Source organism: Muscardinus avellanarius, assembly GCF_963383645.1.
Source record: "Muscardinus avellanarius genome assembly, chromosome: 6".
Classification (NCBI taxonomy): domain Eukaryota; kingdom Metazoa; phylum Chordata; class Mammalia; order Rodentia; family Gliridae; genus Muscardinus; species Muscardinus avellanarius.
The window spans coordinates 97,549,355-97,567,308 of record NC_137791.1 but is presented as its reverse complement, the minus strand read 5'-3'; the positions used below and the strand labels follow the sequence as shown (position 1 = coordinate 97,567,308).

Below are 17,954 nucleotides of genomic sequence, written 5' to 3'. Positions count from 1 at the left end.
AAATGTCAGAAAAGTTGGAGGATAAATAGAAGAATGGTTTATGAGAGACCAGACTGGACAGTCACTCCAAGGAAGGCTCTTCAAGGATAATGCCAGGGAACTTCTTTCTTTTATAGAAAGTGTCACTTCTCTTGAAAATTTATTTTAAGTTTTGTTCTAGAAAATGGTCCCTCTTTCAATATAACAAAATATTTAGAATTGCTCTGAACCCTTCCAATTTTGCAATTTCATGATCGACCTCCAAAAAATTTATACTAGTCTTTGTGGAGAATTCATTAAAATCTGTTCAGCTTTTCATGTAAGTGCTTCAGTAAAAACTAAAAAAAGTCACTTGAATCCACTTTGATGACCAAGTTGAACTTCCTTATCTTTATCATAGTTGAAGCTGTTCCTCAAGCAGACAGCCAACTCGTCTAAGATTGCTCTGGGTCTGCATTCTGAGCATGAACAGTAGAATCGTCTTTCTCTACTTGCAGTGTACTCTCCCTTGAATATCTACTCTGGTCTCTATCAATCACTGAAGTGCTCTTGTGTTCTTAGTGCGCTGGGTTTATTTGGAAACTTTTGTAATGATTGTGCTTAATTCTTAGAACTGTCTTCAACATATTCCCTCCTCTCCTTTCACATGAAAGAGCCTGTTCATCACCACAGGACTGTAACAATTGCATTTCACTCATGACCTTTCTGAAGTTGTAGTCTTTGAGTGGAAGTATGAACCTTGCACTTGTACCAGTGTCCCTCTGGCTGGAATTCTGATCATCCTATTAAGAATTTTGGACTGAGGTCTTGAGTTTTACTCTGCAATGACCATAAAGCAGTATCTTTTCAAGCTATTTCCTGATGAGAGATTGATCTTTACAAATTTGTAAGTCTCTTTAATGCCAGGCATTCTCCTCTGTATCTAAGGGAACTTCAGCAGAATGTGGTGTTTGTGGTACACTGTTCACCTTAAAAAATTCTAGGTCTTTAAGTGAGTACTGCCACTCTACTGCCTGGGACTGAGGATCTGTGCCATAATCATGAAGGAGCATGCCTGGCATCTCTTCACTTGAAAGACTACTGCCTGGTGATCTGGGCTGGGTTAATGGGTTCTCAGATTTATTGGTGTTAGAGGCACTTTCCAGATGAGTCTTGTACAAATCAGAGTCTGGCCCAGGAATGAGAGGTTTTCCAAAATGATTGTCCTGAGTTTCATATCTTTCCAGAGTCTTTTGGAAGGTGACATGGTCCTCAAGACTCTGCACTGATGTCGCATTGTCCTCGTGTAGCCCTGGGTTCTTGCCATTCTCACCATGCGCCTCCCCTTCACTCACACTTCTTCCATCCTCTGAGCCTTCTGAGCTGAAGGTGAACAGGGACCCCTCATCAGAATTGCAGTCGCTGTCCACGTCAGGCTGAGTGTCAGAAGCAGCATCTTTCTGCACTGGCTCATTAGTAGGCATGACATGGAGGCTGCTGCTCCATTTTGGCAGAAAGGCTGGCAGGTCTGCATCTTCAGGGCCACTGCAGGGGACCTCGCTGTAGATGGCTGAAAGCTCTTCCTCGGTGTTGGCCTCCTGGAGCCGAGGCCGCTGTGTGCCCAGCAAGCTGGTGAAATTGCCCACTTGCATTGCCTTAGAAAACTTCACCTGCGAACCCATAGTTTCCAAAGGTGACTGTTCAGGACTCCCTATTTTCTTACTCTCTGTAATCCTCTGTGCATTTGAATATGTGAGCATTTTAGATTCAGAAGCCATCATTTGTGATAATGATGGGTCTAATTCATTCACATGACTATAGGTTGAGCCAGAGATGGCTGGAAATGTGTCAACTGCAGCAGAGATACCCATTGAACGTTTTCTGGGAGAATATTCCTGAGCCACTGTTTCGTAATTTAATTCCTTGAGAATACAATTGCTATAGATGTGGTCCTGTGCTGCTGAAATCACTTCATTGTAACCAGTATCTGGAGGTCTGCAGGGAGCAAAATGGGCCACAGCACCACTTACAAGTGCGTTCTCATTTCTCCTTCTGGCCCCACTATTGTCCCTGCCTTGTTCTGAGCTCTGCCCACTGCCAGGCTCCCTTCTGTTGCTTCCCAGAGATCTATCAGGTATGACAGCAGCACGTGAACTTGGCTCTGTCACCAAGGAAGGGGCCTGGTTCTCATAGAGGTTCGGATGATGGAAAGGCTGACGCACCTCTGTCCTGGGGTCGTGTATTCTCCCCGCACCTTCGACTTCGTCATAGAAGCCCTCGTTGGAATAGACATTTGAACCAGAGCTTTTGTTCTGTCCTCTTTGTTGCCACAGTCTATCCATATAAGGCCTTGTGAGAGCCCCCAGGCAGAAAGCCACGAGGAAGGTGATGAACACCGACAGGCAGACGGCCAGTGCCAGGTCCTCAGAGTCGTCCTCCCTCCTGTAGGCGGCTCGCACATCCCGGGAGTTTCTGACCCTTGGTGGCAGCTGTTCCTGCATCTCTCTGTGATCAGAGCCCATGGGTGCCACCTTCCCCAGAGGGGAGAGGCGTGTGTGCATCTCTTCCCCGGCCCTTTCTACTTTGCTGTTCCTCTGATTCAGATTCAGGTGAGGAAGGTCAATCTCCCTAGAAATTCTGCTTTTAGGGATCTCCAAATACGCCTTTTTGTCCCCTGTAAGTGGGAGATAGAAAGCACACACTGAGTGAATGTTGGAATAAGACGTCAGGTTTTCCACAAGCTGTGAGGCCCCCTCTCTATTTCTGTTTTTAAGCGTATATCATAGGGTGATAAATGGGTTTTATTTAGTCATTCATTCTTGTCCGATGCCACATGACTGTCAGATGTAGATCTGTTACTAAGGCCAGGAGGTTCTATGTTTCTTAGGCTTCCTGCCTGCCTGGAGGGACAGCTATGTTACCTTTCCTTCCTCAACTATCAATTTGCCAGTTCCCCAGAAAAACCTGTCTCGGCTCTTCCCAAGTTGGCAGTATTGTTTTCTCACCATTCCCTAGTGCTAGTACTAGAAAAAAAAAAAAAACCTGTGCTTTTCTCCTCCAGCTCCTGGTCTTCTGTCCTCCACACTCAGTGTGGTTTGTAGAAAGGAGTGAGACTTATATGGTGGACAACATTCAGACCTCCCTCTATTCTTTGTGGATTCCTTCTAAACTTGGCAGGCATGGCCATGATTCTATTTTAATGGCAATCCTGAATAGAACAGAGTCTAGAGTTCATTAAAAAAATTTTGTTATTGGTGCATTGTAGTCATATATCTTAATGGGATAAAAGATGGTGGAGACATACATGTACACATTACCCAATTAGCCCTTACCCAATTCCCACCCCATTCCCTCTCACTCCCTCCTTCCCATGCTTGGCTTAGTGATTGACTTTGATATGTTTGTTTAAGTACATCATGTGCTTTAGAGAGTTCATTTTTTGAAAAATCTTATTTTCTAGTTTTCTCCCCAAAATAGTTGATAGTGGGAATAAACTTGCTCAGGTAACATATTGTTACTTGCCCCAGTAACATATTTTAGCACTTTGGGAGATGGGTAAGAACCAAACATACTTTTGCAATATGTGTGTTTGTTTTGTATGTGTACAGGATCACACTTTCAGAGTGATAACAGGCATTTAAAATCATGCTTCAAATGTCAAAAGTGCTTTCTTTAATGGATTATTGAAAACTTGGATAAAATTTTGACATTTTATAGCTTCAGGGTAAAATTCCCTTTTAGTGTGTGTGTGTGTGTGTTTTTTTTTTTTTTTACTATAGCCAATTGATTCTGAGTGATTTGAACTAGGTTTCTTTGACATAGAAAAAATCATTCATGAATAGACGAAAACAGCAAGGCACTAATGAGTATTCAGTGACAGTCCAAGGCTGACTAATGCTGGTGATCAGCACTCTTGCTTTCAGGGACCTGTCACTGTTTAAGCGAGACTAAAATTTTATATGCATTTTTCAGTTCAAATAGAACTATTTCAGAGAAAAGAGGTCCTACTGACTTACCCACAGACTTGTTGCAAATTACATTCCACTTTTTCCTCCAGGATTCAGATATAAAAGGTTGGAAGACGGCCATGCTCCCATCGCACTGCCATTGGTTATCAGCAAGGTCAGTCTCCAGATGAGGAAAGTGTAGAGCAATGGTCATCATTGGTAAGATGGTGGACAGTGCATTGCTGCTGAGGTCTACAACCTGCTTGGGAAGAAACCAATTTAGAACAGCCTGTGAAAAAAGACATTTAGAGATAAATAAGTTAACAAATAATATTGTTTACATCTTTATGGAAGCCATATGAATTTAATACTTGTTTGAAAGTGAGACTACTGGGTTTAAATCTCTACTCTGCCCCCAAAAGCTCTCAGTCTTGATATATTGTTTACTTTCTGTGAGTCTGCCTCTCAGAGTTGTTGTAAGGATTAAATGTGTTGAAAGCTCTAAGCATGGTATTCATGGTAGACGCCCATTTTCTCTTTTTTCTTTCCTATGAGGTGTAATTTATTTTTATTTATTTTTATTTTTGGTGGTACTGGGGTTCCTGGAAACCCTTCTACCTCCAGGATACACTCCCAGATCTATTTTATGTATATTTTTTATTTGGAAACAGGGTCTCTTAAGCCAGCGAGGCTGGCTTTGGACCTGTGCGATCCTCCTGTCTCCGCCTCCCAAGTGCGGGGATTACAAACATGAGCCACCATGCCCGGCTATGAGGTGTAATTTATACTGTAAGTAAAATTTCAACTCTCATGCTGTCAAGGTCTAGGACTGGATATTGTTTAGAATTTCTAGAAACACTGTGATTTTGAAAGTAGAAGATGCTAGATGATAAGTACAGAAAACACACAGAACAGCGGTTGACCAGAAATTCAAAAGACAGAGATATTTTGCATCAAATATTATCTCCATGATAGTAGTGTTCGTTGTTGTTGTCGTTTTTAAACCTCCATGGATAGTCAGTAGCTGCGGGATGACTAATTTGTCTAGTTTAATAAGAAATATCAGGGAAACTGGGGAACAAAAAGGATTCAGTGGCTCTAGACACAGAGCAGGGTCTATTGAAGCCAGATATGGCAGTGTTACATTATAGGAGAGCAAGCACAGTTAGGTAGAGGTCCAGCTACCGTTTGCAGAGCATTGCTTTGTGCCAGGCACTCTGCTGGATGCATTATATCCAGGATTATCTCTAATCCTTCCAACAATCTACTCATTTTCCCCTTTTTTAAAAAAGGAAGAAATTGGGCCAAGCTACACAGTACATCCTGCATAGACCTTAGCACAGGAGCCTGACACACAGCAGGGGTTCTTAAAAAGAAAGAATAAATGAAGTGGCAGAGGTGCTATGTGGTCTGGCGTCACAGCTGTGTGCTTTCATTGTAGAACACACCCTCTGGGAACCACCACATGGAGAGAAGGAGGTGCTGTGTGGAGGGCCCTGGAGCAAGAGACCCAGGTGGAGGCATGAAGTTTGGGGAGGGGCAAATGGTTATAGGAAAAGAGAAAACCATGAAAGAGAAAATGTAAAGCTTTTTAGAAAAAGAGGACCACAGATGGGAACTAGAAAGGTTGAATATTATCAAGGCCAATTGTTTTTATAAACATCAGGGGGAAATCAGCATTTACATCTGAGATTATGTAAATTCCTAGGAAGAGTTTATTCAAACAATCAAACAGTGCTGCAAACAAGAACATTATGTGTAGAGTCAAAATTCTTTGTAAACATTTTCTGTGTTGAGTAGCCAAACAGTCTTGACTTTTAAAGGAAAGTTGCCAAAAATAGGAAGTAGGAGACTGAGGAAGAAGAGGAAAAAAAGACCCACTTGGCTTTGGCCGGGGCTTGTCTCAGATCAACAGCTTTCTTATATCTATTCCCCTCCTCATCGACAGACTGAGATACTTTGTCAGTTTTCAGATAACTATTTTCTTTTCAGTATGTGCTTTTTCTATCCTTTCACCTTATATTACAAATCATGGGACTGAAAGCAGAACTGGAGAAAAGAAAGAAAATGAATAAAATAATTCAGGAAGAATAATTTCTGAGAGAAGATGAAAACAGAATAGTCCAATTTGCCTAAAGAAACACCCTTCCACCAGCATTTGAATGGGGTGAACGTTATGGAAAGACTGGGAGAAGCAGATAATATTGCTTCACAAATCATTGCATCTAAGAAGAATGAGACAAGATTAAGAAAAGAAATGCTAATTTGAAATGTCAAGGAAACTTATTTCATTACATTTACATATGGTGATGAATTTTTACTTTGAAAAATCAATCTAGCTTCTGAAAAGATTCCTGCATGGGAAAACACATAGAATAGTGCAAGTATTAAATTCATCTCCTGGAAAAAAACAACATCCATTGTGATATTCAGCTTTCTGGTGCCAGTATGTTCATCATGTTTCAAAATCAGTTTTTAGAGTTATTGCCAAGTATGTAGAATGGGTAATAGAGAAGAAGGAATTGTATGAATTTTGGCAGTTACAGTGGATTGAGAATTTCATCTGTATTTAAAACATTCTCCGAGTTGATTTTTAATTTGTCTTTGGCATCTAGTACCTGTGAGGTGCAAAAGACTCATAAAGTACAATAAAAATGCATAGGAAGTAAGACAGGCATAAGGAAAATTACATATACAAATATGCTTATAATAAATATATAATGTGCAAATGAGATTCCCAGGATATTTGACAAATTGTTTGTGTTGAGTTGGGGAGTACTGCCAAATGCAGTGGACTTTCTTCTCTAATAATTAGTTTCAAGGAAGACAGACTCTAAGATGGTTCCTAATGACTCTGTTTCCTGGTATCCAGGCCCTTGAGTAATCTCCTCCCTGGAATATGGGTAGGACCTGTGTTTGTGTAGAGCCAATAACCTGTAGCAAATGCAAATGGATGTCACTTCAGTGGTTACATTACATAAAATGGCAATGCTTTTCTTGCTAGCAGGCTTTCCATGTTACTGGGTCTGGGGCAAGCTGTCATGCTGTGAAGCACCATGTGGAGAGAGCATTGAGCAGGGCAGGGAGCTGAGGGCAAGGGTAGGCTTTGGCCAACAGGTGGCAAATGGCTGAACCCTGAGTCCAACAGGCCAGTGAGATCCTGAGTCCAAGAGCCCAGTGAGGTCCCGAGTCCCTCAAACAACTATGGGATCCGGGGAGCGAGTTCTTTCCCCCCTGGAGTTTTGGGTGAGAGTCCTCTTGAGAGACCCTGATGCATGGGCTCCAGATAAGCCATGCCTGGGTCTCAGACCCACAGAAATGGGCAGATAACAGAAGCATGTGGTTTTAAGCTTCTAAGTATGTAGTGATTTGTTAATCAGCCAAAGATAATTAATACACTTATCCACAGTTACCATCTATCTATTCATTCCTTTATTTATTCAGCAAGTATTTGTAAATGTCTTATGCTAAGCATTGGAAAACAAAATAAACAAGATGTGCGTCCTCAAAGAGTTTGCCATATGTTAATGGGGTCGGGGACATAGGAATTATCAACTAACCATACTCAGTACAAATGGTTTTTGTTGGAATAAGTGCAATGAGAAAAAAAAGTGTTTGTTATGAAGTGTGTAAAAAGGGGGACTGACACAATCTGGAGGCCTCCTTGAAGAAGTCACATTCAACGAAAGCTGGAAGATCACTATGAGTGAGCCCTTTCAGGCAAAGGATGCACAGTGCGGCAGGCCTGCGGTGAAGCAGGAGGGGAGTGGTGTGCAAGAGGACAGTGGCTCAAATGAGGCTGGAGGAGCAGGCAGGGGCCAGGCCCTGGATGTGAAATCTCAGAGAGGTTTTAACCAGTGAGGAGCATAATCATCTTTATATATTAGGAAGAGAGCCGGGCATGGTGGTGTGCGCTTGTAATCCCAGCATTTGGGAGGCTGAGACCTGAGGATCACCATTCGCGGACAGCCTCAGCTACTTAGTGAGGCCCTCTGCAACTCAGTGAGACCTGGTTTCCAAACAAAGAATAAAAAATAGGGCAGGTTGAATGCCCCTGGGTTCCATCCCCAGACACACACACACACACACACACACACACACACACACAAATAAATAAATAAATAAATAAATAAATAAATGAAAAAAGAAAAAGAGTAGGGCAGCTGGGCATGGCGGCACATGCTTGTAATCCCCGTGCTTGGGAGGCGGAGACAGGAGAATCGCACAGGTTCGAAGCCAAAGCCAGCCTCGCTGGCTTAAGAAACCCTGTTTTCAAATAAAAATATAAAATAGGTCTGGGAGTGTAGCCCGGAGGTAGAAGGGTTCCATCCCCAGTAACACACACACACACACACACACACACACACACACACACACAGAGTAGGGCAAAGCCGAGCGTGGTAGCACATACTTGTAATCTCAGTACCAGGGAGGTTGAGACAGGAGGATCCCAGGTTAGTGTCCAGCCTCAGCTACTTAGTAAGGCCCTCCACAGCTTAGTGTGATACTGTTTCAAAATAAAGAATAAAAAATAGGGCTGGGGGTATAGCTTGGAGGTAGAATGCCCCTGGGTTCAATCCTCAGTACCGCAATAAAATAAAATAAAAATAAAGAGTAGGGCACTGAAGCCACTTAAAAATTTCTACATAAAGTTTATTTTATAAAGAGTTCACTGAATCCCAAATGCTGTTCTAAGCACTTTATATGCATTCGAACATTTAGTTCTCATTAAAGTCTGAGAAAGAGGAGCTAAGTCATCTCCATTTCACAGTAGAGAACATGGAGACAGAGAAATCTGATAATTTGCCAAGATGGTGTGGCTGGGAAGTGGTAGAGCCTAGGCCAAACCCTGTGCCGCCGACTCCAGAGTCTCCCCCTGTTAAGCTGCCTCCCTCCTCTCCCTTCCATGGAGGAAGGCTGGGGGCCATTCTGATAGGAAGGCGGGAGCTTGACAGTTATTTTGCAGCTACACTTCAACAACACTTCACATCATGTTGGGAAAACTTCAGTCGTCTATGTCAATGTTGCCTAATATGACAACCATTAGCCTCATGTGGCTATCATGAGATTAAAGTGTGGGTGGTCCGCATCAGGATGTAAAGTTCACAGCTGAGGTTAAAGACTTAATACAAAAAAGGAATCTAAAGTATCTCCTTAATAATTTCACATTGATTACATGTAGAAGTGATCATATATTGGGTTAAATAACATGTATCAGTGAAGTGAATTTTACTTGGTTATTTTTACTTTTAAAATCTAACTACCAGGACATTTAAAAGTGCATGTTTGGCTTACATTATGCCTTTAGTGGATGATACTGGCCTATGTAAAGAATAGGGGTGGGCAGTGGAGGTCATTACTGAAGATTCTTCCAAATCATTTCTGGGTGCCACACTGGAGGCCCCTCTGGTGTTCCTAAAGGATCACTGAGGGGAGATGTCACACCTTCTCCTGGAAGCAGAAAGGCATGGAGGAAAGTGCTTGGGAGAGAAGGGGCTGAGGCTGCCAAACCTAGAGCAGGGCTTGGGGTTCCTTACTCCTACTGCTGACAGGACTTCAGAGAGATTAGTGCACAAATGTGACACATGTCCCCCCATATGTTTGGAACAGTATGTGGCATGTGGTAAGTGCTAAACAAGTATGCACTCCTATCCTCATTTTTTTTTATCCCATGCCCAATTCTGGCACAGAAGCCTCAGGGTCACTGGCTTTCAGTGCACTGAATAATCCTGAGTTGCTGACAACTATGTGCTGGCCAGGCTGGTTCAGAGGGAGCTCCCAAGTGTTCTGATTTGCATAGACTCCTGGGACTTTGGCTGATCTTAGCTCAGGGAGGGAGCCTCACAACAGATTTGACTTCTTGCCAAATGGTAAGTAGGAACTTGGAGCTGGGTTTAATTGGTTTTAGAAAAATAATGTGCCAGTTCTTACTGCTGAGTATTATTTTTCGGTAGAATTCATGTCAATGATTGTGGTCTTTGACTTTTGAGACAAGAAAGAGGCTTCAGCTCTTTCAGGGGATCTAAAAATAGACTTACATGTTTTGATTAATAGCCAGTAAAACTGGATAATGAAGAAACTCTTCGATGAAAACAATCTTTTAATGTAATTTCCTATATGTCTCTATATACAAGATATGATAAAAATGATTTTAGAACCTGTAGATTTTTTAGGTCCTTGAAGGCTTCTGGGTGGATTTTGGATATCCTATTGCTCTTTAAATAGAGGTTCTTTAGTTGCAGGCAGTTGCGAAAATCTGATAGCCCAATTTGCAATATCTCATTGAACGACAGATCCAAACTCTGCAATGATTTCAGTTTCCACAGTCCTGTTAAAATGAAATGAAAAATTAAAAAGTAAAACAATGAACCTTGAGTAAAATGAAAGAAATGCAAAATATTAAAACCTAAATTGGTGGTATTTGTAGGGACAAAAAATTCGAGACAACATTAATGGTTCCCAATTGAGAAAGTGTTCAAGTATGCTATATTAATAGTATGAATAATACCTAAGAGAATGGGATAGATCAACGTGTGAACTGATGAAGCAGGAAGAAAAAAGGTAAGTGGCAGAACAGTATAGAGAATAAACCCAATGTTTTTGAGAAGGAGACACATACAAGGCCTGGTACCAGACAAATGAAACTATTAGTCACCACTTTAGAGAAAGATGGCTGAGGGAGGGGAGAAGTTATTGAAGGAAACTTTCTTTTTATTTTATGTACTTTTAAACGCTTTCTTTCCATGAACATATGCTTCTTTTTTTTTAAAGCATCAATAAAAATCCAAATTTGATTAAAGGAGGTGATGAATAAATACCTATTTATTAAATTGAACTGTGGGTAAAATGGAATAATCTTGCGATAGCAACAGAGAAAGTCATTTTGATGCTTTATTACATGGATGCATTATTCCAGTTTTAAGATTTTCTTATTCTATTTTATAGCCATATTATTTTTGTAACTACCTAACTGTTGATATCATAGCTATTTTTTTAGGTATTCTTGTATTTTTCCATGGTAACAAATTTTTTTTTCAGAGGTATTAGATTTTGTTTTCTAGCACCATAATCAAATTTAATTTTGGTTTCTGTCTTTGTATTTCACTTGATTCCAGGGAGTCACCATAAGGTCCATTTGGCACTGAAAATAAAGGTTGAGAACGAGGTGCCAGTCACAGCAGTCTCCCAAATTTGATTTCCCAGATGGGTCTTGCAAGAAAGCGCCTGCATGTTTACATTTCTTCTGCTCTTCTGGCATGCAGGCTGTCTTTAACCAACTACAGCATAATGGACTGAGTTGGTTCAATTCCAGAGGGGCTTATTCCCTGCCTACTGCCTGCAAGGTACTTATTGTAAGACTGATAATGCAGAGAGGTGATGACTTAATTGAAATGGCTGTACCCTATAGGTTTTCATCTGTTCATTTTAGTTGTACAACCATTATGGCATAAATCAATCAAAGCATTATGATCCAGGCCCTCGGTGCTGAGGACAAGAATAGCATAGAATTCTTATCCTTAAGAAGCTTAGTCTGGTTGAATGATAAGATATACAAACAAGAAAAAGTTATTAGATATGCAAAGTAGCTCATCATGCATACCATCCAACTATAAAATTATATTGTCTACTTTTCCTTGAGAGGGTCGAGGCCTTTAGGGCATAATTTGTATCTTTGAAGTCTTGCAATGTTTGGTTTATAGTATATATTCAACAAAATAGAGACCATACTATTTGGCCTGTGCAGAGATTTACAAATCATTAAGCCAACATTAAAGATTCAATACAGAAATTTGCATTTATGGCTTCTCTTGAAAATCTGGAAGTCAAACTGGTATAAGACAACATTTGTCTGTAGCTGAATGAGGGCTGCCTGCTTTAGATGGGGATGTGAGCTTAGAGAAGACTATGATTTCTCTGTACTCATATTTATATAAGTAATAGAAACATGAAGGACAGGCCAAGGAGACTATATGTTTAAAAAACAATGGGAAAGAACCAAACAGTTGATGCACGCTAATAAGAAGTATTCTCATATTGGTTCATAAATAGCCATTGGTGGAGTCCCTGTGTGCTGCTCCATGGCCCCGGGCACTGCAGCCCTTCCAGTCCAACAGGAACCCACTTAAGCACCACATCATAGAGGCATCCAACTGGGAAGCCCAGGCTGATGGCCATTTGTTAAATATTACAAATAGAACCTTTGGAGAAAATGTTTCTTTGTGCAGAGAAGAATATTCCTACATGCTTTAATATGCAAACATATGGGCCTATAAGAAAAAATGCAACATAAGATACCAATATAAAAGATAGTATTGATTTCTTAACATTTTCATGATATCTGCTTGGACTATTTAGGGATATGAATTCATAGTTCCTAAAATATCTCAGTGCTTAACTGAATTGAATAAGTACCATAAGGGAGAGCTCCTGACTTTGAAGTGGAGGGGAGAAATTATTTTTAAACTGTTTAATTGCACACCTGTATCTCTAAACATTTTATACACATCTTTTAATTTTCACAAAGTCCTGGGGCTGATCACTATTTTATGAATGAAATCACCTAGGTTCAGCCAAGATAAGAATTTGTCCAATGTAAGTGGACAATGTAAGTGGAGTTGGGATCAAAACCCAGATCTCTTGACCATCACTTTGTAACCATGACCATTTTTTTAGGTTAAAAAAAAGGAAGAAAAGAAAAGGAGGAGGCATGAGCAAGGCTCTGAAAGAGAGCTTGGATTTTAGAAGGGGAAAAGAAGGCAGAAAACAGAACTCTGTAGGCAAAAGAAAGCTCTGGGCCATGGAATACATAATAAAATTGTCAAAGGTGCTGGGGGTTGTTTAGTTGTCCTGATTGGCCAACTGGAATCAAAAGTGACCTGGAGGGGGGTTTAAGAGACTGAATTTTAGTCCATCTGGTCTGTGACTTTGATATAAGAAACACCACTTAACGTCTCCATGCCTCAGTTAACCTTCCTTAAAATTTATTTCTCAGAGCTGGAATTGAGATCTGTCTTGTATTACTATGATTTTCAAGCATTTTGAGTGCAGTGGAAGTCAAGTCTAATAGTTTTGATTATGGTTCAGCTAATACTCTCCTGTGGATAGAATACACTTCACTACCCCTCTGAGTTGAGTTTGTCCATGTGACTTGATCTGGCCAATGGAATGTTAGCAGATATAACATGAGCAAATATTTCAAACATATGTGATGAAGCTTTCTTTCTTGGCTTCTGCCAGTACCATCAAAAGACTATGGCTTGGATGGCCCAAAAGACAGACATGTGGAACAGACTTGAATCCACCGTGTAACCTTCAAGATGACAGGTACTATCTCTTGAGGACTAGCAACCAATTGTAGTAGAATAGAGTCAGAAGTGCTCTGGACTGCCACAATATTTTTCTTATTTGTAGGACCCAAGTCATTGATATCAGTGTCAGGTGACAGTGTGTGAATTATGTGGGACTGCTTTGTAAGTGCTGACACTTGTGGATGGGCTGAGATTGGCATGAAGGTGAAGAAAGATGCTGTTAATAGGTAGCAGCAAATATGGTTTACCAATTCTGGCCTGTGGAAAACCCGGGACATGATATCTAGCTAGCTCTGTTTGGGGGTGTGTGTGAAGCGCTCTGTCCCAGAGATTGGCTGCAGACAGTATTCTGATACCCACATAACAAAATAAATACTAGTTGGATTAAAAGCACAATCTTCCTGAAAAACTTCTCTGACAATTTTGCTGGAGTGTGAGGTGCATATAAATAAGAGCTTGATGGAGTTCAACTTGGGGGAAGCTGCTTTTGAGAACGAAAGCAAAGGAAAAAATTATAAGGGAAAACAATAATACAGTTGGCTATGAAAATTTAATTTGAATGCATATTCAGAGTACTATAAAAAAGGACAAAAATAAGGATGAGAACAGGTTTTTATTAGAAACAAAGCAAATGGGAGATAGTAGAGTAATATTTTAATATAAAAAGTTTTATTTTTCAGCCTAGAATTCTTTAGTGAGTAAAAATATATTTTAAAAATGAAGACAAATGAATTTTCAGATATACAAGATTTGAAATAATTCAACAGTAGAGGCAGTAAAGTTATTCTTTAACAAAAAAAGAAAAAGAGAAACAGTGTCAATCATAATCCCAAGAGACACAGTCCCAAACACTATAGCCCCAAATGTTGAAATTCCAAAAGCTCAAAATCCTAGAAGTCTAAAACTCCTGAAATTCATGATCCTAAAAGATTAAAGTCCCAAATGTTGAAATCTGGAACATAATAAGAACAGATCAGTCTGAAAACTAAAATGCTGAAAACCATCATTTCCATGGGGAAAAGAAAAAAGGCTAGAGAAGAGGGTGGCCATTCTGGGGGGGAGAGTTAGGATGTTTTCTGCTGTGCAGCTGCATCAGTTGGGTGGATGACCAACTAGAAACCCAGCGGGGCTTTTTGGAGTGTCTGTGAGGGTGTTTCTAGAGAAGATTAATGTGCGAGTCTGAGTGGACCAGGTGGGGATGATTTGACCTCCATGCAGGCATATGCCATCCGACTGGCCCTACAGAACACAGGTGCAGAAGGTGAACTGGTTGCTCTCTGGGAACTGGGATGGTATTTTATTCTGCTGCCCTGAACATCAGAGCTCCATGATCAACGGCCTGCATGCACACCAGACTGCACAAACTGGCCGTCCAGGATGACCCATCCTGACTTTTGACCATCTTGTCAAAAGACTTACACTGGCAAGATATTTCAGATGACTGCAGTTATAAAGCGGGTGCAGCCAGGCATGGTGGCACATGCCTGTAATCCCCGTGTTTGGGAGGCGGAGACAGGAGGATTACGCACGCCATGATGCTGGCTTAAGAGACCCTGTTTCCAAACAAAAAAATGTATAAAATAGGTCTGGGAAGATGGCGACAGAGAAAAGCGGGGCTTATGAGCCCCACTAACAACCAATCTCTATTACCATAAAATCAGCGCCTTTCATAGCCAGAAAACACCATCAGCAGAGAAACAAAAAAATGTAATTACAAGGGACAGAGAAAAAGAGGGCTGGAAGAACGAAACACCAGAAAGAAACCAGACCGCAGTGCTGCGGCTGGATCCATGGCGTGGAGTGGAGCGGCGCACCATCTTCCTTTGCAGCACCAGGCCCCAGAGAGGATGGGGACTCAGAATGGAGCACAGAGCCACAGAGGAGATACGCCAGCCTCACGCCCGAGGACACAACAGCAGCACCTTACTGCCGGCAGCAGTGGCAAATTTACCGGATGGCACCAGACCAACGCACTCAACAGCCCACCAGGCTCCAGAGAGGAGTGGCGGACAGCGAGCCGAGGTGAGTCACTGCGGATCAGCTGGGTGGAATTTGGCAGATTTTTCGGCGAAGAGAGCGTCTAAAGCTCCCAGGGGCTGGGCTCAGCACACCCAGCAGGGACTCAGAGCGAAGCTCAAAACCAGAGAAGAAATACGCCAGCCTCAGAGCCGAGGGCAGCAGCAGCAAATTCACCGAATCCACTACAGCTCCATCAGTGCACTCAACAACAGCGAGTCAAATTGTGGCCCTAGAGGAGAAATCCCAGTACTGTACTCCCAGAGACTTGACCCAGTGGGGGAGTGGCGGTGGCAGAGATATCACACCATAGGAGAACGCCCAATCTGGCACCCCCCATGGTCTAAAGCAGCCTCGATTGACTACCTGGGTCTGAGACTCTGCGATACAACCCAGTAAAGGAGTAGTGGGGACTGAGATACCACAGACTCGAAATCCAGAGCACCTTAAGTGAAGTCGTAGTGATCCAAGGGAAGAACCCAGAGAAGGCACAAACTTCCGAAATCATGGGAAAGAGGAATAACAATGGCACAATGAATGCCCACAACCCCACAACATCAGAACCCGATAAAACAGAAATTCAGAGATTTCTAGAAGATTAAATCAGGAAAATAACTGTAGAAATAATAGAGGTGTCTCGAAAAGAATTCAGAGAGAGCCAAAAAGAGATAAAGGATGCAATTCATGAAGTAAAGGCCTCAATTCAAAGTACAAACAACCGATTAGACCACATGGAGAATAGAATCTCACTCCTAGAAGATGATCACTCCAAAAATGAACACATAGTTTCTAATTTAGAAAAAAAAATCCGACAGCAGGAATCTGACATTGAAGAAATATGGGCCCATTTAAAGAGAGCTAACCTAAGAATAATTGGAATAGAGGAGGGAAAAGAAGGTGAAAACAAAGGGATCAACAATCTCTTCAAGGAAGTAATAGCAGAAAATTTTCCAAACATAGAGCAAGAGGTCGATACACAGGTCTAGGAAACTTATAGAACTCCCTTTAGACAGGATCAGAGAAGAGGATCACCACGCCACATAATTGTCAAAATGACCTTTGTGGAAGCCAAGCAGAGAATCTTAAAGGCAACAAAAACAAAGGGCCAAGTGACATTCAGAGGCAAACCAATTAGAATCACTCCAGACTTCCCAAACCAAGTCATGAGAGCCAGAAGGGCTTGGAGTAACATATTCCAAACTCTGAAAGAAAACAACTTCCAGCCAAAAATTTCCTACCCAGCAAAACTTTCTATCAAATTAGATGGGGAAATAAGAAGCTTCCATGACAAACAGAAACTGAAGGAATTTATGTCTTCAAAACCAGCGCTACAGAAAATACTCAAAGAGATTAATTACAAAGAAGAAATAGGTAACACACACCAGAATCAGAGAAACAAGATTTTCCATCCAACAGACAACTAAGATTGGTTATCTGTGGAGATTCATTATTTGTGTTAGTCTTTTACCTATCTCTAAATTGTAATGTTTGCTTTTATTGTTGCTAATTTTTAGGATTTCTAGTTGGAATATTAATATACCTTCAGATATAGCATTTAGAAATATTCTATCCCATTCTATCAGTAACTTTTAACTCTGTTTACATTGTCTTTGGATATGCAATATTCTTTTAATTTTGGGGGAGTTTGTTTACCCTTCTGTTGCCTGTGCCATTGAAATCATATCCAAGAAATCACTGCCAATTTCAATGCTGTGAGGTTTTATGACCCAGATTTTCTTCTAAAAGTTTATAGTCTTAAGATTTATATTTAGGTCTTTTATCTATTTTGAGTTAATTTTTGTATATGGTGTTAGGTAAGGGTCCAATTTTATTCTTTTTCATGTAATTATTATTTTTCAACAATATTTAGTTAAAAGATTATTATTTCTACCACCAAATGTTTGTGGAAACCTTGTCAAAAATAACTTGACAATATATGGAATAATTTATCTCTAGGCTTTTATCTAACTCGAATGGTTTATATATCTGCCTTTATAACAGTACTACACAGTTTCAATTATTGTAGCTTTATATGGTTTGAAATCAGAAAATATACATCTTTTAGCATTGTTCTTTTTTGAGATCGTTTTGGGTATCGAGAGTCCATATTCCATATTAGGATAGATTTTCTTCTGAAAAATAAATAAATAAATGTATGATAGTTTCACCTAAAAAAAAGAAAAGAAAAAATATTCTCTGGTAAGAAAGAAAGCAAAAAGAAATATTGAAATGTTATCTTTAAGTCATCAAAAGCTTGGTATCAGAAAAATGAAACTGTTATGTGAGATTATCATTGTTAATTTTAGATAAATTGCTATAATATTAGATGTCAACCACTAAGCCAAGCATGGGAAGAAGGGATGGGGAGGGAACGGGGTGGGATCGGGTAGGGACTAACTGGGTGATATGTGCATGCATGTCTACAAAAGTATTTTCTTTATACCATTATGATGTATGAATACAGTGCAATAATAAAAAATTATTTAAAAAAAAGGAAAAAAATAGGTCTGGGAGTGTAGCCTGGAGGTAGAAGGGTTTCCAGGAACCCCAGTACCACCACCTAAATAAATAAATAAATAAATAAATAAATAAATAAATAAATAAATATAAATCTGGGTGCACAATTACAAAAGAAATATGACATGTGTTTATACATTTCCCTTTTTGACCTATTTTCCCATGACCATGGTTTGTCTGATCATAACTGCTATTCCCATGTGACTGG

General features: G+C 40.5%; 1 protein-coding gene across 1 annotated transcript in view; it reads right to left on the bottom strand.

Annotated features, from left to right (window-relative positions):
- Positions 1-875: 875 nt before the first annotated feature.
- Positions 876-17,954, bottom strand: part of LRRC66 (leucine rich repeat containing 66) — a gene marked incomplete at both ends in the record, with an annotated part of 32,724 nt that continues 15,645 nt past the window's right edge. Inside the window, 3 exons of the mRNA XM_080697247.1 lie at positions 876-2,632; positions 3,975-4,164; positions 10,064-10,233. Coding sequence (XP_080553373.1) covers positions 876-2,632; positions 3,975-4,164; positions 10,064-10,233 — 2,117 coding nt within the window. The remainder of the gene's footprint in view (positions 2,633-3,974; positions 4,165-10,063; positions 10,234-17,954) is intronic.